Raw genomic sequence first — 16,817 nt, forward strand, 5'->3', positions numbered from 1 at the left:
TATGTTACAATATTATTAAAATATTAAAATTAAATATTACAATTCTATGAGATAGAATCTACACATCTAAAAAACATTTTGTATTTCTATTAAAATTTTCTCGTGTAAAAATTTTTGTGTTAAATTTTTAACATACTCTTACGTTAATGTAACATATTATCATTGCGTTATTTTAACATTTCTGCATTGAGTTAATATTCACCGTTTCTAAGAGTTGAAACAACACAATTAGTATGTAAATGCATGAATTTTTTATGAAATACGAGTATGTTAAAATGAACAGATAAGTTGTGTTATTTTTCTCTCTATAACAGTTTCGATATGTTAAATCGATATATCTCTTCTGTTATTTATCATAAAAATGTAAGAATAATATTTCCTTTTAATTAAATTTAACATTATAAATATGTTAATTTAACATAAACTTTATTTCTAGATAAAGTTTAAGTGTCACACTTTTGTGTTAATTTTTAAACATATTACTTGTGTTATGTATTTACATACTTGCCTTCTATTAAATTAACATTAAAATTAGAATGGATAAATTGGGACATGTGAAATATGTTAAATTTAACACAAAATTTTTTACTGTAGGTTATTATGTTCGATATTTCAAGGTTTACAAATATAAAAATATATATGTATATATATATATATATATATATATATATAATATATTTAAATATATATATATATATTTTTTTAAATAATACTTTTAAATATATATATATATATATTTAAAAGTATATATATATATATATATATATATATATATATATACTTTTAAAAAATTCAAAGATATTGCCATTTCTATAACTTCAGAATTCCCAAAATAATCTGCGAATCTTGAATAGCATGTCAACGACTTAAAAAAATATCTATTTGTTAACAATATAATTAAAGTTGTGATTTATGAAACGAAAAATCGAATTAACTAAAAAAGATAGTTCATCGGATAATTAAATTACCGATTACGACTAGCTCTAAGCGATTGATTGCGAGACAAATGGCTGACAGAACATCGATCAGTAACTATTTCATTAGCGCTAAAGGGTATGTACAAAATTTTATATGTTACACAATTCCGATCCGTCGTTGCAAGCGCTCACGGAAAGTCATCGTTGATCTGTACATGTGACGTCAAAGCGTTATCTCAGCGGATTTCAGTCATTACTGTGATCAACAATAACAACTATTACGATAAAAAAATACACGATAAGATCGAGTATAAAAATAGTCTAATCAAAGATCTGTAGTTTAGACACTTTAAATTTCATACATTTTAAAACAAATGATTCAGGATCTGAGAATCGTCAGTTGAATTAAAAATTCGATAAACTTTAATGCAAACGTTTAAATTCTACCAATTGAACCCTCAACATTTTATGAAAATATTTGCAATTAATACGCAAAATTTGAAAAAGACAGAAATGTAAAATCGATGAAAAATGTTATACAAAGGTTCAGAAAATTATTTCCCGTTTATATTTCAGTCAGTAGTTTCTTGCCGCGAGCGCTTCAATTATCACGCCGACGGATGCTCGGCAGTAAGGAATGGTTGTCAGAAAACTTCCCTTAGGAGAGGACGTTGACCTCACGGGGCGAGCCGCAAACGTTCAACACGCTGCTAGTTGAGTTAGGCGTGATTTGACTCCGAGCCTCATTCTGAGCCTGCCGTATCGCCTCCTTGTACGGCCCACGCTTCTTCTTGTTATACCGCATCTAAACAAACCAAATTTATTATGAACTATTATTTATATAATATACTTATTTTATTTATATTTATTATATATAATATACTTATTTTATTTATATTTATTTATATTTATTATTAACTATTATTTATATAATATATTTATATATTATAATTTACTATTAACTATTATTGACAAGTTCTCAAAAGTCGACACGTATTTTTCTGTCGTCATAAAATTAATTTCAAAATTTAATTTTTTCGTATGCCTTGAAATTTATTTTTTATATTTATATTTTTGCTATTACATATATTATTCAAAAGGGCATACTTTAAAGGCTTCCAGAAAGGGATTCAGTTGATCGCAGGACATTAGCGAACTCGTTGATGATCCGTACCAAGCCACATGAGCTTGAGGACCCGAAGAGGTACCGTCTTCCTTGCAGGACACTGTGATACTTAGGACCTGCGTGTTCCAAATATGATGATAGTTATTATGATGGAACTAGGATAAATTCTCAAGATTGTGATTTTTCTAAAGGCAGAAACCCGTACGAAAAAAAGAATAATTATTCCAAAATTTCAGCGTATCCTAAAGAACACATTGTAGTCAAAATGACGTCATAATTACATCACAATAGAAGAAATCAAAATGACGATTTTTGGTTACAAAATTTGACGATTATTAATATACGCTATAAATGGATTATTTCTCATTTATATCCACCTAATTTCAAATAATCTGTTTAATATTTTGAATCCAATAAGAAATCCAGATTATTAAATAAATTATTTTTAATTTGGTTTATTAGAAATTAAACTGATAAATAGTGATGCCAGGAACAGGAAGAGAATATTACCCATACGCACACAAGCAGAGAGCTGCTAGGTAGTTCTCTGATTGTGTGCATATGAGCATCGTCCTCTTTCTGGCACTATTGCTCACAAAAACAAAAAAAATATACTATAGATCTTACCTAATGTTTAGCAGCACTTTATCTATATCCTTTATATACATTCATGACGAAAAATTGAATACGAGTTTAGTTAAGTTTGGTACGCCGCGTAGCGGCAAATGTAGAAACTCATTGTATAAATGTATATAAAAGTAAGATGATAATAAAAAGGCTATTAAATTATAAAAAATGATCCATTGACGACATCGAAGTGACATAAAGCCATATACATTAATAATAATTTTCAGAACTTTCACGCATACTAAACTTAATACTATACTACTATATTAAATTTGCAAGACAAACGCAAAGTCATTTTTCCGTCACGAGCAGTATATGTTACTGAGGTTAAATTTTCGTCACACTGACTATTTCGAATCAAAATAAAGTCATTTTGACTTTTTCTTGATTTTAGTGTGTTCCTTGGGATCTTTGTGTGAAGAATTATATTGGTGTAATGTCGAATTAAAGATTTATTAATCGCAAAGAGAATCGCTCCTTTGGAGTACTCTGTACGTACCTTGCCGGGCCACCAGGGAAAACCATGGATTTTACCCCAGACAACGTCGCCCACGTCCATTCGCTTGCCATTAGCCGTGAGACAATGTGCCACAGGGGTAGCGGCTAAGCGCATGACCAGAGGATGTGACTGATGCGGTGGGAAATCTGGCGCGGTCTCTACTTCCGGCTCGTGCTCGCTCAGCTCGTCGCTACTACCACCGGAGCTCTTGCAACCGGACGATGCGTTGCTCACGGGGTAATCGCAGCGCGCATACGCGTTCGTGTTGAGCCTCTTCAAGGATATCGACAGTTTTTGCTTCAGGCACTGCTCCTTGATAGCTCTATACGATTCACCGCTGCCCGGCAAAACATTCCAGTTTTGCTGGTGCTGCTGATGTTGCTCCTGCTCCGTTTGTTCCTGTTCCGCGGAGTCCGGACAAGGTTGCTCAGACTCCGGTTGTTCCTGTTGTGATTGATTTTTGTGTTTCCGGCCCTCCTTATGCTTCTTTTTATGTTTCACTTTGTGTTTCCGACGGTGATACGAGAGTGGATCGTACGTGGGATTATATCTGAATGAATATATAATGTGACATGTCATTTTACTTCTTTCTTTGTTAAAAATCTTTAACACATGCACATACAGAGTGTCCCGGACCGGTCGAATATTTCATAAACTATGCACTTTAGAATATCTAGTAAAATATTGATTATTACCTTAATACTTTTATGTACAAAATAATGAGAGGAATCAATTAGTGTAAAGAAAACACATAGTTATTTAAAAAAAAAAATATGTAATTGTTAATTGCAAATTACATATTTTTTTCTTAAAAAACAACTATGTTTTTTCTTTACACCAATTGATTTCTCTCATTATTTTGTACATAAAATTATTAAGGTAAAATAATCGAAAAATGAATATTTTACAAGATATTTTATGGTTTATGTAAAATTAAAAAATGATTTCAAGCCTCATAACTCGAAAAGTACTCAATGAAGAAATACTTCATTATAGTGTTTTGGAAAGTTCTCGAGATAAGCTACACGAATATGTAATAAAAAGTAGGGGGTTCTATTTAAGAAATTGAAGGTGATCTTTACGTCACCTTCAAATGACTCTCCAAGGTCAAATCGTTGCCACTATCTGATGGCTCCCTTCAAGCCATATAACTTTTGTCTGAAACATTTTTTTCTAAAGTGCATAGTTTATGAAATATTCGACCGGTCTGGGACTTTTGGGACACTCTGTATACAGGGTGGCCCCGAAGCCAGACTTTAAGATCTTATAAGAAATTTAATTCTGAACAAAAAATCTCCGATAAACATGAGTCGAAAAATGTTTCCTTAAGAAGTTATCGCTCAAAAACCTCTGATGAAGGAAGAGCAAAAGGTGAAAAGAAAATGAAACTAAATAAATTTCTTGAAAAACGTCTTTATTCATTTTCTACTATTACGTGCTATTACTAAAATATTAGTTTAAAAAAAATTATTTTATTTTCATAAAAGAAAAAGATTTTTATTTTTTATTTTTATCGTTTTTTTTTCAAGAAATTTATTTAGTTTCATTTTCTTTTTACCTCATTTTCTTTTCACCTTTTGCTCTTCCTTCATCAGTGGTTTTTAAGCGATAACTTCTTAAGGAAGCATTTTTCGACCCATATTTATCGGAAATTTTTTATTCAGAATTAAATTTCCTATAAGATCTCAAAGTCTGGTTGGAACGTTCGGGGCCACCCTGTATATTCAATAATTATTATATAAATTAATGTAGTAATATAATCACAATAAATTATTACAAATAACTGACTTATATAATTATATAAATTATAATATTAAATTAGAGATTTTTGGATTAATGTGTTTATTAATTTTCGTGTACGATGTCACTTGACGTCGAGCACTTACCTTGGCGATCCGTTGCAAGGCGATCTCGCTGGTGACACTCCGCCCAACATCTTTCTCCTAGCTTCCTTTTTCGCCTTCTTTAAAGCCCGTTTCGCCGCCTTTGCGCTGGCGTCCTTTACCACACCACCCTGCTTCTGAGGATCCACTTGCTCTTGCCCATCCTCCTCGCCCTCGTAATCGTTGCCGAAGGACCTGGCCAATTCCAAGGGATCTCTCTCATGTTGGGTATCATCAGCGTCATCGGTCTCCTGCTCGTAAGCGTCAGGATCTTGAGGTTTCGCGGGTATCTTGAGTACAGTCCCTTCACCTTGCGCGCCAAAAGAGATCTTGATTACCGGCGTGGTTCTGGCGATCCTCGTGGGATCCTCGAACACAGATTCGTCCCAGAGGTCTTCCATCGAACCCACCGAGCGTTTTTTTCTCGGCACTCTGCCAGTTCTCAGTCTCATCGTCGAATCCGCGGCTGCAAAGGTTTTCTTTTCCTCCTCCTCAGGAACTTTTGCGCTTTCTACCGACGAACTACTTAGCCTTCTCGGCGTAGCGCAATAGGCCATTGAAGGATTGTTGTCACAGTCGGCGGACGATTCTACCCGCTCGTGCGATGACGTTAATACATTCCTTAAAGATGTTTCTTCCTCGTTGCCAACAGGCCAATGCGTAGATTGCGCGCTCGCTGCAACCTTCATCTTGTCTGAAACAATCGTATGTAGTCTAAGTATGTTAGATCTTTTCTTGACGGCGTACTCGAATTTAGATTATTTAAATATCATTTTAGATTTTGAGACGTGTATATTTAATAATATAAATAAAAAACAAGAAAAATTACAAAACATTTAATTTTATTTTTAAATAAATTAGAATATATACAGGGTATCCCAGACCACTCGTACACCCCTTTTAAAATAAAAATAAATGGCTTTTAATTTCAAAAACCGCGAACAATTTTTAAGTAAATCGAGTACGCTCTATCAAATGGTGATATTTTCAACTTTTGATTCCGACCGGAAATACGCGATCCGGATCGGAAGTTGAATTTTTTTAGGGAAACATGGTATTTTTTTATTATAGATTCGAATTGTACGTGAAAAAATAATAAACTTTTGTATCAAACGTTTTTTCTAAAAGTGCCTCTGTCAATATATATATATATATATATATATATATATATATATATATATTTATATAATTTGATATTAATAATTTACATAAAACTAAATTCTCATATGTTCATTTTTGTTTTTTCATATATATATTAAACGATACATTTAGCAAATTTTATGTTATCGAAACATATTTGCTAACAATATTGTAATAAGTTTATTATTCTCAAGCTTCGAACTTCGTTCTTATATAACTGATTTTAATAATTGCTAGACATAATTTAGTATAATTTATGCTCTTTAGTTTCTCATGTTTAATATGTAGCAATTGACAACACATGATCAAAGTCTAGAAAATTAATAAATCACAAGAATATAAATTATTTACTGAAGAAAAGAAGTTGATTAAAATATCTCACAACTATTAATATTTCCACACAAGGTTGACTTGCAAAACAAGAATCAAAGTCTAAATCGCTTATATTCATAAATTTCATTCGAGCTGTGCTTTTAAATTTTCCAACACTAATATCCTAACGTTAATTCGTAACGTTCTTTTCATTGAAAGCATAGCAAATATATGTGAAAAATAAAGTACCAGATAATTGATTGGAGCTTTGTATCACGTTACTGATCTCATTAGGCTGCAGTCTCGATAATTTCGGAATTAACGACGCCCCCAGCTTCGAAGAATCAGCACCAATCGAGGTTGTCATCTTCGTCGTCGCTTGATTGGAGATCGAATTTTCCGTCTGACATTCCGATAACAGCGTTCGCTGTGTTTTTTGCGGTTGTTGACCACAACGTCGGTCACTTCTTCTCGTCGATCCCGGAACCAGCTGGTAGAATCGGTAAAAAAAGTTCTTTACTTTCGTGCATTATACAAGTTGATTTAGATCGCAGATCTAACATATAGCAATTTCGTTAAAATTTTGATAAGATTGATAGGTTTAACGTTACCAAAAAAAATCGATCGCTTATCAAAATCTAAGATTCTTATCAGAAGATCCTAGATTTATTGATCTGCGTTATTGCATTTAACGATATGAAAAGTTATATGAATTTCAAGTTTTTAAAAAGATAAAAACAGCCAAGTTCAAGCTTTTTCAATTTCCTTATATTACATACAGGGTGTCCCAGTTATCTTCCGTCATCTTTCAAAGACAGATTCCTGGGATCATCTGAAGACGATTTTTCCTCAATGAAAATGTCGAGGCACTAATAATTTTCGAATTATAAGTGATTGGAAATAAGGGGTTTAGGTTAGGTTAATCGTAAACTAAACTTTGTAGAAATTAGGTTAGGTTAGTCGTAAACTAAGCTTTGTAGAAATAAAATATTAACAAAACCACATTCTTCGATTAATTTTAAATAGAGTTTACTTTAGTTGAGTTTTAATTTAAGACTTAATTGCAAAGATATACATGATGACAAAAATCATGCAAAAAATGATGGCCTTCGTTGACATTTTCGCTGAGGAAAAATCGTCTTCAAATGATCCCAGGAATCTGTCTTTGAAAAATGGACGGAAGATAACTGGGACACCCTGTATACACGTTATATCTCAAGCAACATTCGTAATACCTGCTGCGATTGTTGCTGCGCTTCTTCATGCTTTCGCTTCCTGCTCACGTCGACATTCTCGCTGTTTTCATTACATATCGATCGGCATTTGCTACAGAGCACCTGACGAGGCCTCAGTCTCACCGTAGGTCTTGCATTCTTGTATCTAGCGGGCGGATTGATGCTCTTGCGAAGGTCAACCTTGGTGACAACGGCGGTCGACGACGCTGACGATGCGCTCTTCCGTTCCTGGAAGTAGCTGAAGCGCGCAGCGATCGTCGCCAGCTTGTCGCCATCGGGGTCCGGTACTGGTTCCGGGGGTTGAACACCGCAGGGAAGGCCTCTGCGGAAACATAATAATTCGTAACGAATTATTTTAACGCTTCCATATTGAAATAATGCTAGAAAATGTGTATCATGATACCTTATTTACTTTGTATCTTCGAATATTTGAACTTTGACAATTTGAACTTTATACAATGAATAATGAATGTATCCTCTTATTTATACAGGAATTTTTGTTGAAATTACAATACCTGATTTAATTGAGTCGGTGATGATGAATTCGCTTGAAACAAATCAAATGACAAAAAAATTGAAAATAATTGTTTGTCCTTTTATAAAGAATATCTGTTATATTTTTCGATTTTTTTTATATAAAATTCCGCTTCGGTAATTTCTCTGACTTTTTCGTTTTTTACATTCGGGAAGATTTTGCAAATAGTCTACATAAACTTTTATCGTTAAGAGCCCGTAACCAGCCCGTTATGTTAGAGGGGGCAAATAAAATTCTAGGTGGGGCAGTCTCAAAAACTCTTTTCCAATGCACAAAATACATTATTTTTTATTATTTAAATATCGATGCAATATTTCATAAGAAAAACCAGTGATATAAAATTACAATCAAGTAAATGTTAAAATGTTAAAATAATTGTAATTTTCGAGTTGTCTCGTCATTGAAAATTCTTAGGAAACATAATAGTTTCTAAAAATGAAAGAAAAAAAATTCTTTTATTGCCCTTAAATATGCATAGCATTAGGAAACAAATAAGATAAAAATTTGCCAGGGGGGGGGGGGGCAAATGAAATCCCTAGGGAGGGGAGGGCAATGCCCCAATTTGCCCTCTCTGATTACGGGCCTGATTAAGAGTAACAAGTGATTTGTTTCCTCACAAAGTTTTACGCAGATATGTTCTAAGTCCGATTTTTTTACGCCTTCTAAATATTTTCCCGAGACTTTAGGATTAATTTTCTTAAGTCCATAGTGGTAAAGAGAGTTAGATCATCAGCGTTAAAGCCTTCGGGTGGAAACTGAGAATCGCAAAATGAGAATGGCTAGGTAAAAAATTGGGCAACGTTTTCGGGTATGCTTCGTCGGCTTCTCGTGCACCGACAACACGGCCATGTCATGGTATTGATTCGAGAGGAGCGTACAATGAGCGACAGCCTCTGGACGGTATATCCATTAATATTTTCTGGGTTTCGATACGAGACCCTTGAAATTCCGAGTCAGTCCAAGCGAGGGAAGAAAAATTGCCGGGGGGGAAAATATCGGGAATCGACAAATTCGCTACGACGAAAATGATTATGATGAAACTGATAAATTCGAACAGTCCCTCCCCTTCCCCGGTGGTCGAATTTCTAATAAATTTGCGCAACAACACGCTCCTATACAAATTTGTGTGAAAATCCCAAGAGAACCGCTTCAATTCTTCTTCTCCACTCATTTTACCTAACCTAACCTAACTTGAATCGTAACGTTTGAGATTTCAGCATTTGCTTAAGCTTTAAATTTCAATAAACTTAAAGGGACTTTTAAATAGCCGGAAGCTTTTATTTAATAAAACATCGAATGTTGTTAATCTTCAAGTTGACGGAGTCAAGTTAATTTCAGTTATAATTTATTTTTCTGACGTCAATTATCTCGTTAAAAACAACTGTAACAACTGGCTCATTTCTTAAGTTAATAAAGCAGGCGGTTAATGTAGACTACAGTGTACGTGGTATACGTGGCTGTTTCTCTGCTTTGTGTCCACGCACACATTCGCAGTTTCGACCCGCAAATGGTGGCGTTCTCAGAGACGTCGACGATATTCCCTTTGTTCCTGACGAACACGAGACCACTATATTGGAGGTTCTCAACCTTGGATCGTACGTGAGCTGCACAGCTGGGACGTGTTTTGGCTCGACGTCGGAAAGATCAATAAATTCCGTTCCGCAGTCTAATAAATTCATGTCCTTGGACTGTCACCTACTAATTAAGTTATCGATTTCAAGTCAATCTTTGCTAAATGTGGACATAATAGAGCGTTTAATAAAAATTCTACGACAACGATCTACTCTCTTGACAATTTGACAAAGAAAAATCTTATTAAAATAAATTAATATATATGTAATTTCTATGTATCTATTAAATAGTATAAATACCATTTGTGTTTATCAAAGCCAAAAATGACAATTTTTCAGAAATTGATCTTGTTACTAATATTCTTCTTGGAAAGGACAAGGCAAAATTAATTTTTTCTTTTGCTCAGAAAATAATTTTACTAGTTGATAAGTGTGTAAGTATTACGCCAATACCTTCTATAAATTTCTTTTAAAATTGATTTTAGTATCAATGATTTTTCTGGAATGAAATATGGAATATGTAGTGGAAAAAGCGATATGGGAACCTCTGTCGCACCATACCGTCGTGCACAACGTGACACAAGCCAGGCCTGGCTGGTCGGTGGCCCCGACTAACATTCAGGGCCGTAAGCAAGAATCCCACCTACTTATTTTTCCGATATTTCGTTCAGTCAAAATTTGATAGCATATATTATAAAATACAAAAGTAAATGCAAGATTAAGTGTGCAATAAATAAGAAACACAATCCGATATTGTCATATCAAATATTACTCATCAGGAAGCAGAATGACATTAATGTCATTGTTACACAACAATAGTCATGAGGGTTGGCATGTTTTAAACAATGTGTTTAAAACTGTTTAATTAAAACTTGTTTAACAGTGGACACTGTTTTAAACATTTTTGTTTTAAACTGTTTTAAACTACTGTTTAGAACCGTTTAAAATATCGCAAATAAAATATATGATTATTTGGAAAAGAAATTGTAAAAAAAATCAAAAACAAAGAAAAATTAATAGATGTGTATGTTGCAAAAAAGTTGTTGTTTTAGTGTTTTTAGTTTTTTATCTATATTTATGTAACATATAGATATAAAAATATAAATAATAAAATAAAAATGATAAGGTGGATATTATTTTAGCAGAATATTTATTTTTAGATATTAAATAACAATCAATAAAGATTACTTAGAAGATATTGACTGACTTTACATTTTACATTTTAGCATTTTAAATTAATAATACATAACTTATAGCAGGTCAGTAGTTCAAAAAAGTTCTTTTTTTAGAATGAAGAATTGAGATTTTTTATTTTTCTTTTATTTATAATTTATGTTGAGAGTTAAGCATGAGGTTACTTAATAAGAATAAGGTTACTTAATAAGAATAAGGTTACTTAATAAGAATAAGAAAGGAACTAAAGTATTATATATTAAATATTATTAAGTAGAACTTTTTTTTAGAACTACTGACCTGCTATGAGTTATGTATTAATTTAAAATGCTAAAATATAAAATGTAAAGTCAATATCTTCTAAATAATCTTTATTGATTGTTATTTAATATCTAAAAATAAATATTCTGCTAAAATAATACCCATCTTATCATTTTTATTTTATTATTTATATTTTTAATAGCGTTTTCAATTTTGGCAACGTTATTTACAGTTTAACGCTAGCGAAAAATGTAAATATTTACACAGATCAAAGCTATTAAGTGTTTTTTGCTTGTTTAAAACATGCTCTTTTTGTTTAAAACATGTTCTTTTTTTCCTTTACTTAAAAACACAAATAAAACAAAAAACATTGTTCTAAACAAAAAAACAATGTTTTTTTGTTTAAAATTTATAAAAACAAGTTTTTCGCCATCCTTGATAGTCACAAAGGAACGATGTCTTTTCAATAATTATAATGATATTCCAAATTCAGATATATTACTGATCGGCCCTTAAACAGTCCCTTCGCTTCTGCTTAAGGCCAGTCTTGGTTGTGCAATTGCGACACGAGACTGCCATTAGTTGGCTTGCCCAAGAAAACCTAGAGCGCAGGGGTAAGAAAACAGGCAACAGCTGTTCAGTTGTAGCGAGAAGCCCAGCTCTCTGGACTCACGGGGCACATATCCCCGGCTGCAATGTACGCTGAGAAAAAAGACAACTGCATGGAGAGACGAATAAAACTAGCGATTGCATGAACAAAATTGCCACCTGGACGAACGGGACACGTTTAAATAAAAGACGCTCGGACAGAAACCGCGATACAACTTTTTCTCGAAGGCGGAATATCAGAATTATATTCATTTTCGAAGTCGAATTAAACAAATTGGATAATTGCACGGAATTGTGTAAAGGTGAATTGAGCGGGCAAATTCAATTTGACACATTCGGTTAATTACGATACTCAATAAGTTCGATTTGTAATTAATAATATAACAAATTTTCACGCATAATTAATAATAAATAATTATACAAATATATTACGCATAAATATTTGGATGCTTTAGAGTGGCAAACTTTGATAATCAAATCCAATTAATTAATTATTCGATAAACTCGGTTTATAATACTTGACTGAATGCAGTTTATAATATTTCATACACCGTCTCGGCTATACATAAAACTAATCTTTCAAAACTTTGCGAATTAACTCACGTTAAACGCTGTTCAACTAGTGCAACGACTACTTAGTTGATTTCTCAATAATCGAAATGACTACTCGTATCAACGAGAAATTACCAGGGATACAACGCCAATGGCTATAACGCCAAGGCGGCGTTTACTATGCGAGACCATGACTCACCACGGCAAAGACTTTTTAACGTGTACTGGGTGACACGAAACTTTCCTTGTTTTTTACTCCAACAATATTTCTCAATTAGCCCGAGTCCATCTCGCCTTAATATAAATCCTATTAAATAAGAAAAATCATTACGCATTATTAATTTAACCGATCTAACGTCGTCTATTAATTTCAAATCAACTTCATCGTGGATGAAAAACGGGGATTAAATTTCACCTGCAATTTGTATGCGTGAAGGAGATCGTGATTCGATCGAAAGAGAAAGCCTGCGGTTTTCGCGAGACACCTTGTATGTATAAAATATACGCATATATTCGTAAGCGAGGAGGAAAAATAACCGGGAGGTGCATCTTATGTTCGCGACAAACGAGCCGCGCGAAGTTGGAGGAAACTCTCGCAAATTTGTCACGCCCATGTGCGTCAACTGGCGCCAGTCAACAGCCCGAGGGGATGTACTTCCTATTAAAAATTATTTCAACAGATAAGTTATCGAAATTATCGCGCAGCTTTCGGCGCGCGCTCGGGCCTGTTTACATCTCGGAGGAAGCGACATATATTTCGTGCCGAGTTTGCATAAGTCCCTGACACTATCGTGGAAGCGACGGCCGTCGGATGACGACGTCGGGTTCTCCGAGGGCAACTTAATCCTCGGATTCCAGTAATTGAATATCTCGACCCCCCCCCCCCCACAGTGTCATCCCTGATATTTCGGAATCTCGCGAAGCTTATCATCCAAATTTTAGATTCGCGATATCTGAATGATTTTGAGCGCGAACGAAGCGATAAACGCTGGTATATCGAAAATCACTTATAAGATCGTCTTTTAAGAGATCTCCTCAACCAGAAATAATTAACATCCTTGTATGTTGTACTTCATTTTTTCATTATTCCCAAATACTATGATTATACAATTCATCTACGATAACAAAAAAGATTACCCAAAAAATTATCGCATCTATTTTCTACAGAAAAATATACAGGATGTCCCAGTTATCTTTCGTTATCTTTCAAAGACAGATACCTGGGTTCATCTGAAGACGATTTTTCCTCAAAATTTCGAGGCACTAATAATTTTCGAATTATAAGTGATTGGAAATAAAGGGTTTTTCGTAAACTAAGCTTTGTAGAAATAAAATATTAACAAAATCACATTCTTTGATTAATTTTCAATAAAGTTTACTTTAGTTGAGTTTTAATTTAAAATTTAATTGCAAAGATATATGATGACAAAAATCGGGAACATGCAAAAAAAGATGGCCTTCATTGACATTTTCGATGAGGAAAAATCGTCTTCAAATGATCCCAGGAATTTGTCTTTGAAAGATGACGGAAAATAATTGGGACACCCTGTATATATATATTTTTTTAAATTACAGAATGACATACAAACCAAAAAGATTTATTTAAGGATGTTTTGAACCTATTTTCAAAATATTGAAAATTTAATAAAACTTGTACAGAATGTCCTTACATATGTTTAAAATCTTCAGTACAATTTTTAAATCGATTCACTAAAGCGTTCCCAAGTTGTAAGGATTTTAATTTGCATCGAATTAACATGTGTTTTTATGGAAAACGAATAACCACGTTGATTCAGATGACAAAAACACATGAAAATAATATTCATGAATATAATATAGAATTTGTTTAAAATTTGCGAAAGTTTAGATACAGAGGAAATATTTGGTCAAATAATATTATACAAGTACTAACTGGTTAAAAAGATATTAAATATAATTCAATGAAGTTAGCCATGTATCTGTCACAAGGCGAAATTCTCTGCCAGAAGTTAATAATTTCGATTAACAAAATTCGGAATATTTCAGTAAAAACGCAATAAATATTAAACAATACATCTCTGCACTGTAGCTAAGATCAAATTGTAATATTCTACACAATTTCTTACTCAAAATACACCAAAAATGAATATATTCGTCAATATTGATTTTCAGCTACTTTTTACTGGGATTGTACATATAAAACATCCTTTAAAAAAATATATATGTATATATTTTTTTTAATTAAATCATTTTGATTAAGCAATTTATGTATCATTCTATAAATGAAGTAACAAACAATAAGCAATAAGAAGAAAGACTGTGGCGCAGGATGTTAGCACGTAAAGCAAAATAAAAAATAATAATAAATTGTCTAAGTTAATGACATAATATATTAATGTTACGTAAATGACATAATATATTAATAATTAATTAGATGTAAAAGTACAAGTAGTATGTCTAAAAACATTAATTTAAGTGAAAAAAATACCTACATACATTACGATCTTTTCAATGTTTCGAAATATTGTTAAATGAAATAAGTTGATCAAAAATTCAAAATTCTTGAATTCTGAGAATCAAACATTGCTGACAGACACTTTCTATAAGCTGCCTAATTTTACATACGATTATGTAACGATTCTTTTTAGAACTTATGCTGTGAGATTAGAATCATTAATTATTTCGAATTTTGCAATTTTTCAAGTTTTATAACATTAGATATAAAGATCTATACATTTTATGACATCTCCTTAAATTTTAACAATTATAAGAGAGTTTAATATTTCAAATTATATAATATTAAACCGAATAATATGTGTAAATCTCGTTCCGTTAAATTTTTTATCTATCTGTTATATATTCAATCTTGACATGTGATAACTCTCGACTTCTGAAAGCTTCAAATATTCTTAAATTCAATAATTAAGAGAGAAAAATTATATAACAATGCAATCTATAGAAGAGATTATAGATAAAATTCTATGGATCCCCGAGTCTCTGAATATTCAAAATTGAAAGTTGTATATCCTTGATTCCTTACACATTCTAAATTTAGAGAGTATCACTGTATTAAAGTCAAGAAAGATCATTCATTTTGAAAAATGACAATGATATTTATATTTGGAAAACAATTAGCTCCTTTTGATCGGAATACGATTACAACTGTCGATGAAGCAATATCTAACTTTGAATCATGAATCAATATCTAGCTTTGAAGATCTGTCCTTGACTCCGTGTATTCTAGAATACAGAGATGCCTACAATGAAATCGAGGAAAATAACGACCCACACAAGCAAGATAATGCACAAGAAGACGTAAAAGAGCCTAGTCATTAATATCCGTTTCGTCGAACAATTGTCACTTTGGCATACGATATTGGCGAAAGAGACTCGGAAAAATTCAAAAAAACTGTGTCCACAGGAATCCTTAGTTCTCTATTTACATATATTACAACATTTCACTACCTGAAACAATCAACAAGTTGACTCGGCCGTCAAGTTTTCCCTTAAACATTCCATTATGCATTCGTCATTCTGTTTCCCAAATAGCTATCGAAGCACCTTCCAACACAATTAACGCGTATTGTCCTCAGGTTCAAGAACAAAAATCGTCTAGGAACCCGCGAGATCCGATAGATCCAATCATTAATATCAATCCAGCACTATCTAGAATCTATCATCACTCCTTTGCAAAGTCTGATCCTGAGGATCGTCAGATCGATGAATCACCTCCAACTTCTCTCTCTTCGAAGCCGTCGGGAACCTTGGGCTCTGTAAATCGCCCAAGAACCCTTTTCCCCTTAACCGGTGGCCAATCGAGTCGGGCATTATTTCGACAATAGAAATTCCGACAATGATTCTCACTAAACAAAAGGGGATAATAAAAAGAAGAAAAAAAAAGAAAGACTGATGGATCCACGAGTTCCTTCTCTCATTCGCTCCTTCCCTTCCTCGATCTTACCTCTTGGCGGCGTCGAGGAGCACACCCTGGAAGCACTTGGCGCCATGGACGAAGGACACCACGAGGATGTCGGGCAGCGCGGATTCGACGGTCACGAGGATCTTTTCGCCCGTGGCGAGCGCGAGGTGCGCGGATGGGGCCTCCGTCGCTGCGGCCGCCATCTTGCCTCGAATTTAGAGTTATTGCGAGCGAGCGTGCGAGCAAGCTGGTGGTGTGCGGTATGGTATGGGCTTCGCGCTCTTCGCTCCGCTCCTGTCCGCTCCGCTCCGACCGAGCCGACCGAGAGGAGCGATCGGCTCGTCTCGTGTCGTCGTCTCTCGCCGCCCCTCTGCGTCGCGACGCACCGCCCCTTTCTCTCTTTCTCTCTCTCTATCGTTTGCTCGCTCGTTCCTAGTCAGCCGAAGCCGGATGACGTGAGGAACACGACGGCAACGGCT

At 33.8% G+C, this 16,817-nt stretch overlaps 1 protein-coding gene across 1 annotated transcript; it reads right to left on the reverse strand.

Annotated features, from left to right (window-relative positions):
• Positions 1-799: 799 nt before the first annotated feature.
• On the reverse strand, positions 800-16,743 carry LOC105254006 (PWWP domain-containing protein 2A). Its single transcript, XM_011262428.3, has 7 exons — positions 16,381-16,743; positions 7,740-8,061; positions 6,754-6,994; positions 5,056-5,746; positions 3,170-3,719; positions 2,025-2,159; positions 800-1,722 (listed from the first exon to the last, which is right to left on the reverse strand). Exons 1-7 carry the CDS (start codon positions 16,539-16,541, stop codon positions 1,576-1,578), a joined length of 2,247 nt encoding a protein of 748 aa, XP_011260730.2. The 5' UTR covers positions 16,542-16,743; the 3' UTR covers positions 800-1,575.
• Between the last annotated feature and the right edge of the window lie 74 nt (positions 16,744-16,817).

The sequence above is a fragment of the Camponotus floridanus genome, unplaced genomic scaffold, assembly GCF_003227725.1.
Source record: "Camponotus floridanus strain SB8 unplaced genomic scaffold, Cflo_v7.5 scaffold8, whole genome shotgun sequence".
Lineage (NCBI taxonomy): Eukaryota > Metazoa > Arthropoda > Insecta > Hymenoptera > Formicidae > Camponotus > Camponotus floridanus.

What these genes read in the sequence shown, in the direction of transcription:
- LOC105254006 (XM_011262428.3), bottom strand. Translation starts at nt 16,541, where the DNA reads ATGGCGGCCGCAGCGACGGAGGCCCCATCCGCGCACCTCGCGCTCGCC. An exon ending in AAGCTCCAATCAATTATCTG is followed by an intron (nt 5,747 to 6,753) that starts GTACTTTATTTT and finishes CGATTGTTTCAG; the next exon opens with ACAAGATGAAGGTTGCAGCG. An exon ending in CCTTTCTGGAAGCCTTTAAA is followed by an intron (nt 1,723 to 2,024) that starts GTATGCCCTTTT and finishes TGGTTTGTTTAG; the next exon opens with ATGCGGTATAACAAGAAGAA.